Here is a 6552-nt window from a genome sequence, read left to right as displayed (position 1 = left end):
AATAATTAAAGTTTTCAAGTAAACAATAATTTATAAGTTTTTAAATATTTTTAAAACTAAAATTATTATATTTATTTTAAATTTAAGGATAAAAATAAAAAAAATTATTTATTTTTATTATTTTACTATTTCGTAAAAGTAAATTATCTGAAAATGGAATCGAAGCACTTCATTGATAAGTTTGGTTCCATGGCAATTACTAATTATTGATAATAATACAAATAAATTAATATTTAATTTTAAAAGCATCGGCCATTTCTATTTTTAGAAGGGCCTGAGAGCTCCGTAACACACGCAGAATCTCCAGCAGTCATGTGATTGTTCTTCACCTCCTCCTAACCGCGTCTGAATTTCACCTAATCAATGGAAAACGCTCGGTGTCTTCCACGCGATAAGAATAGATTCCGTAAAGAACTTTTCAACTGCTAATCTCTTACAACCTCAAAGTTACAACAAAAATGTCAAACACACAAATTAGACCGTTCGGGGAATGTCATCTGCCACGTGAACAATTGATTAGTCTGATCAAAAGTACGAGAAGTGCCACGTGGAAGATCCCATGTAGGTGACGCTGTAGCAGAGTTTCCCGCCGTCCTTCTCCCCCAGAATCCCACAGTCGCAGGCTCGCAGCAGTAAACAAAGGGATGATCTTTTTATTTTATTTTTTTGTATTTTTAAGTTCCTATGCAAATTCAACACTTTGTTTTTTAATTCTCAGAAAAAAATCTGCTTTCAGTTTTGGGAACCATGAATCCTTCTTTGTAAATAAATAAATCTATTCAATTTTGATTAGATTAAGGTGTTTTGGAAAATTCTTGGATGAAATTTTTACGGATTCAATATTAACCTTGGTCAATCCGAAGAAGGCAACCCACTTTCTTATCCAGGTTTGAGACACTCCCACGTGGCATTCATGTCAGTGGGTCCCATCATCCACAGCCTCTGGTTATGGCTACATCCATGGCTCTCTGCGCCGTCACATCTCTCTCTCTCTCTCTTTTTCTGTGTTAATTTCTGTATAAATATAGAGTTCATGTTAAAACTCAGCCTTAATTTATGTATCCCAACTCATAACTTTTAACTACAAAACGCCGACGTATTCAACATTGTACCTTCTCTTCACAACGAACTCGTGTTCAACAGGCTGCATATGAAACCCATCTGCCTAACGCTTCAGCAATCTCAACAACTATTGCTTTGCTCTGCTACTTTGTTTGGGTTAAGTCTTTCTCGAGTTCAGTGTCATTTCACAGCTAGTTTTGTGACAAGTGATGAATAGAGGAGTGGTGCCGGCGGCTGATATGTTGCAGTGTACGGACATGACGGTGCTGGAGAGGCAACGCGCTCGTGTGAAGTGGCAGCAGGAGCATTTTCAAGTAGTACAACCGCCGCAGCAGCAGGAGAGTTTTTTTACTGAGTTGAATGGGGTGTTTTCTGTGCCGAGTCAGGTGAGTTTTGAAGGTGGATTGTTGGGTGGTGGTGACTCGGTTTTGGGACCAATTAAACCAGACACGGCATTGGAAAATGGGCGGCCGCAGTTGGGAAAGGATATGGTTCTTGGTTATGGTTTTGGTCCTTGTGGGCCGGCTTTTGATTCCAGTTATGCCATTTCAAGGACTACTACTAGCTGCCCGCCGGCGGTGGCCGCCGAAGCTAAGGTTAAGGAGTCAAGTGTTCTGAATGATAACATCAGTGCAGCAGTTGGAAGAGAAAGCTTCAAGAAGAGGAAAGCCGATAGAGTCCAAAACACCAAGGTGTGTGTTTGATGATGGCCTAAGTGAAATTTTGTGTTACAAAATTTAAGCCTTTTTTCTTTACTCATTTGCTGCTTTTTGAGTCGACAAGAATCTTAATTCTCTGATAAATTTTGGTTAAATTAAAGAGAAGGGCCACATCTTAAAATATGCATTAGATCATTGATGAAAGTTCTGTTATGGGTATGCTTAGGTCGGAGCAGAAAATGAGGCCAAAGACAAAAGGATGAAAGGATGTGCAGAAGAGGGAGATTCAAAGATCACAGGGCAAAACAACAACAACAGAAGTAGCGGTAATAACAACAGAGAAGCATCTGGTGATACTTCTAAAGAGAATTCAAAAGTTTCTGAGGTTCAAAAGCCTGATTACATTCATGTCCGGGCACGCCGTGGTCAAGCCACCGATAGTCACAGCTTAGCTGAAAGAGTGAGTTTCAGTTTCAATATTTTCTGGCTTTGTTATCAGTGGACGTTAAGAACAAAGTTTAATCAGATTATGCTGCAATTCTGCAGGTTAGAAGGGAAAAAATCAGTGAGAGAATGAAGTATTTGCAAAATTTAGTACCGGGCTGCAACAAAATCACAGGAAAAGCTGGAATGCTTGATGAAATCATTAACTATGTTCAATCTCTTCAACGACAAGTAGAGGTAATAATTTACATTCTTATCTGTTTAAGGAGTTCAATCTTCCTAATGTCTAACTGGGATTTCTCTTGTGATCATCACAATGAACAGTTTCTATCAATGAAACTAGCTGCTGTCAATCCCATGCTGGACTGCAACATTGACAACATCTTTGCCAAAGAGGTGAGGCAACATGTCACAATTTCTAAATTAAGCAGACTTCGGTGTTTACTGACATTTTCTTTGACATAATAGGTGTTCCCTGCTTGTCCACCCCATTTTCCACCAATTGGAATGTCATCAGAAATGAATAATCCTGCTTATCTTCAGTTTAATCCTGTACAACAGCAAGTAGTTTCAAGTTCTGGATTGGAAATGGGAATAAATCCTTCAGATATGGTGCTACGGAGAACCATCAGCGCTCCTGTATCGATCCCGCAAACATTTCTTGATTCATCTTGCTTCACTGTAATTAGTCAATCCCTTACACACTTTGTTTATCATTTTCAAGTTTCTGTTTACATTTACAGATTTACTTGAAGTGCTTTGCTCACATAGATTTAGAATATTTACATTGCAGCTACAGCCCTCTTCAATCTGGGATGCTGATTCACAAAATTTTTACACTTTGGCCTTTGATCAAGGAAGATCATCAACAACAACCTTCCCATCTCAACCATTTACAGGTACAGAAACCTAAACATGTCTTGTCAAAACTTGTGTTTCTTGTTTAGATTATTTTTCAAGTTTAAGGCAGAAAATGAATAGCAAAGTGGGCTTAACAGCCAGTGACAGAGACCTCATAGAGCCCCACAAATGTTAATGATTTCATTTTGGAAAAACTGGGTCCTCTGCAAATTTTCTATCCTTTTCATTCTAAAACGATTAACCTTTCCATGATCATAATATCCCCACATCCGTTTTTTATTCAAAAGAAAAACCAACTAAAGTTGTAACTCATTTTGGCTTCGCATATGAAACCACAGCCATCTACTGCATCCTATAAAAGCAAAACTTGGTCCTCATTTTTATGTCCTTTCTATCATCAGACAGTTCCAATAATTCTGATAGTTTCCCCTAGGAAAAAGATTATTGCATGTATTGTATCTGAAAGTTCATGAACTGATTATTGCAGGTTCCATTGAAGCTAGCAATCTAAAGATGGAGATGTGAATCAGAGAAAGAGTCCTGATAAAATTCCCTTGATGAGATCTATTGTTTTCTGATGCCATTGATCCAGATTCTTTTTTTATTGGCTAATTACATAGAGTACATAAATATTTGTATGTATACTTGAGACATGGTATTGAATAAGACTAATACCTATTAACTTTAACCTTTGCTATTTAATGCGTTCTGATCACACCATCTTGATTTTAAGTTAAATACAATAAAAGCTTGATGGAGATGCAGATGGAAATGGAGATGGAGCAGGGAACCAAAGTTTAAGAATTGTTGGGGAAGAAAAATTGAGATAGACAATGCTAGCAAATGAGAACTGTTAAGTTTACATCCCACAACTGCAAGTTTCTTTTCTTTCTAAAATTTATCTACCTTTTGAGTGATTAATATATGCATAAGTATTGACATTGTGTGGACTGAGAGATCCCATATCTTGATTGAGCGACAAAAGAGTGAAAAAGAATATATGAAAAAAGAGAATGTGATGGGTGAGCAAAGAACTCCACAAAAGTAAATACATACATTTAATGCCGAAAGGTATGCATCATGGTGACCCATTGGCACAAGTTGTCTTGTCCTACTGTTGGGTGAAGCTTAGTGAAAAGTTGAAGCTCTCCTATGAAGGACAGAGGACATGAACCTGATGGTGGACCGTCTCAGCACCGTTTTGGGATAGAATCATATATTTCTGATTGAGACATTGAATATTAGAAATAATATTTATAGGAATATAGAGCATCAATTATACACAGAAAAAGACTCAGAAAGACTAATGTTAGTCGATCCTTTTTCTCTGTATGAGACTCTCATTAACAAAGCTACAAGAGCTGGAGCTTGATTACATCCAGGCATAGCTACAAAAGATCAAACAAGAATGTTTTGCAAATTAAGTTATATATTGAAGGTGTCATTGGGGAACATAGTAAGAGCATGAACAAATACATATCACCATACATTATATAGCAAACAGCTTCCTAGAGATTAATGTTAGTTGATAATCTTCAATGCATTGGAATGGTTTAATGACTTTCAAGGATGATAATTTTTATGCAAATCTGCAATAACTTCAACAGAAATACAACAACCCTAATAATCTTTGGTGTAATAATGAATATGAAAGGAGCATTTGGGTTTAGGTTGCAGCGAGTGGGGGACCAGGAAAGGTGTGCCTACTAAATTACATTATATATTCTTCTTTTTGGAGTCACAATAGCCTCAGCTTTCCTTCATTTTCAAGCCATAAGTAACAGTGAAAGTGGTGGACCTGGCCTCATTCACAGGCAAGAACTCTTTGATTCTCTTTGTTTTCTTTGGATAGTGAAACATGATATTGCCTTTTCTCTTTCTTGGGTTCATTTCTGCTTTCTGTGAAAATGTATGTATGTGTGTGTATATATATATATATGTATATGTATATCATCTAATCTTTTGAGGTTTCTCTCTGCACCACCTTTTAACATTGTCCAATTCCAAGGAATAAAAGCTAAAACCACAAAGATTCTTTTGACTATGTGTGCATGTACTTTCTTAAAACACTGAACGTTTATTTGGACCAAGTGCAAGCTCTCAAGTTTGTGTCTTTACCTTCACACAAGAAACCTGAAATAATGGCCTATGAAACCCCAAGACTCAATATCTGCATGGTTTCTGAGAAAAAAAAAAAAAAAAAACCAGCACAACATTATCTAGAAGAACAAAAAATATAAGGGTAAGTTAAGATCTTTCTCTCATTCAAATTTAAATGGAATTTCCAATAATGACAGAGCTCAAGGCTTTTTGGCTCTTGTGGTTGTGGCCAGAGCAAATGAAACCATAATTTATTATGCTGGCAGAGAAAGTGTCCAAGAAATATTAGGCCCTCAACCCAATCACTGTTCCTGTATTATAAAACCAACTAAATCCCATGGACCAAGAATCAGGCCAAAGTGTAGAGCAACATGGATATGATTAGATTTAGTCATCCATGTCCTATGAAAAGATTTAAATCTGTAAGACATAGAAATTCATTCATAAAGGTAGGCTAATTGGAGGATGGTGAATTTTCCTCCATCAACTATTTTGTTGAATATCTGCATTATGTTAGCAGATTGGTCTACTTAATTGAAAAATTAGGATTTCTAATCTGGGATGATCTTGATTGTTCAAAAATAGACCATATAAACTAAATAGGTAGCAAAAGAAAAAAGAAATTCATTTTGGAGCTCATGTAGCTCAATGATTTAAGAAATTCTGCATTTGTCACTACAATGAAATGAAAATTTCTCGACATACAAGCTAGTGCAGGAAGGTAGCAGTAAAAGTTAGCCCAGCTCACTGCTCTAATTATTCACAAGCCAGATGCCTGGACAAATGTTCTTTGAAGTAAGGGCCTAAAATGATTAATTCATGTTAAATATGATACTCACAGAAACCAGAGACCTGGAGATGTTTTTTGTTGATAGGAGTACGGTGGCAAAGAGATTATCATGATGCAGCCCAGCTGCATCAGACAATACGAAGATTACTATAAAATTTCCATGCTTGATGCTTTTGAAAGACTAGAATCCGTGGATCTAAAGTGCTTACTGTCATGCATTTCAACAATTTTTCACCAAGGCAATTGGATTCATTCACATGATTCGGGATCATATACTAGCAAATTATAACAATCAATCATATCAGTGCCAACAGAGGACTAACAATACGAGCAAGCCAAAAGAAACAATGGCACAACAATACTACAAGTAATACACATTTTACAATCCTGCTAAAAAAACCAGCAATCAAAATGTTATAGAATACACAATATTCATGACTTGCAATTTCTTATGTGTTACTAGTTCCATCATATCAATGATTCATCACCAGCTTCAACCAATCCAAACAATAATGAACTCTGTGTAACTAACCGCAGCAATGTAATTTAGAATTCTTCTATGAAAATTTCAGTTGTTTGATGGTGGTACCTTTTCCAGGAAGGATTATAACAGAAGCAGATCTACAATTGCGGAAG

The 6552-nt window shown here is 36.5% G+C and overlaps 1 protein-coding gene across 1 annotated transcript; it reads left to right on the top strand.

The window, feature by feature from the left end:
* Nucleotides 1-518: 518 nt before the first annotated feature.
* Nucleotides 519-3714, top strand: LOC123226958 (transcription factor bHLH63-like). Its single transcript, XM_044651544.1, has 7 exons — nucleotides 519-1754; nucleotides 1948-2181; nucleotides 2268-2402; nucleotides 2490-2561; nucleotides 2634-2846; nucleotides 2959-3064; nucleotides 3514-3714. Exons 1-7 carry the CDS (start codon nucleotides 1272-1274, stop codon nucleotides 3549-3551), a joined length of 1281 nt encoding a protein of 426 aa, XP_044507479.1. The 5' UTR covers nucleotides 519-1271; the 3' UTR covers nucleotides 3552-3714.
* The last annotated feature ends 2838 nt before the right edge of the window (nucleotides 3715-6552 follow it).

The sequence above is a fragment of the Mangifera indica genome, chromosome 10, assembly GCF_011075055.1.
Source record: "Mangifera indica cultivar Alphonso chromosome 10, CATAS_Mindica_2.1, whole genome shotgun sequence".
In the NCBI taxonomy this organism is placed as follows: domain Eukaryota; kingdom Viridiplantae; phylum Streptophyta; class Magnoliopsida; order Sapindales; family Anacardiaceae; genus Mangifera; species Mangifera indica.
This window is presented reverse-complemented; position numbering and strand designations above follow the sequence as displayed.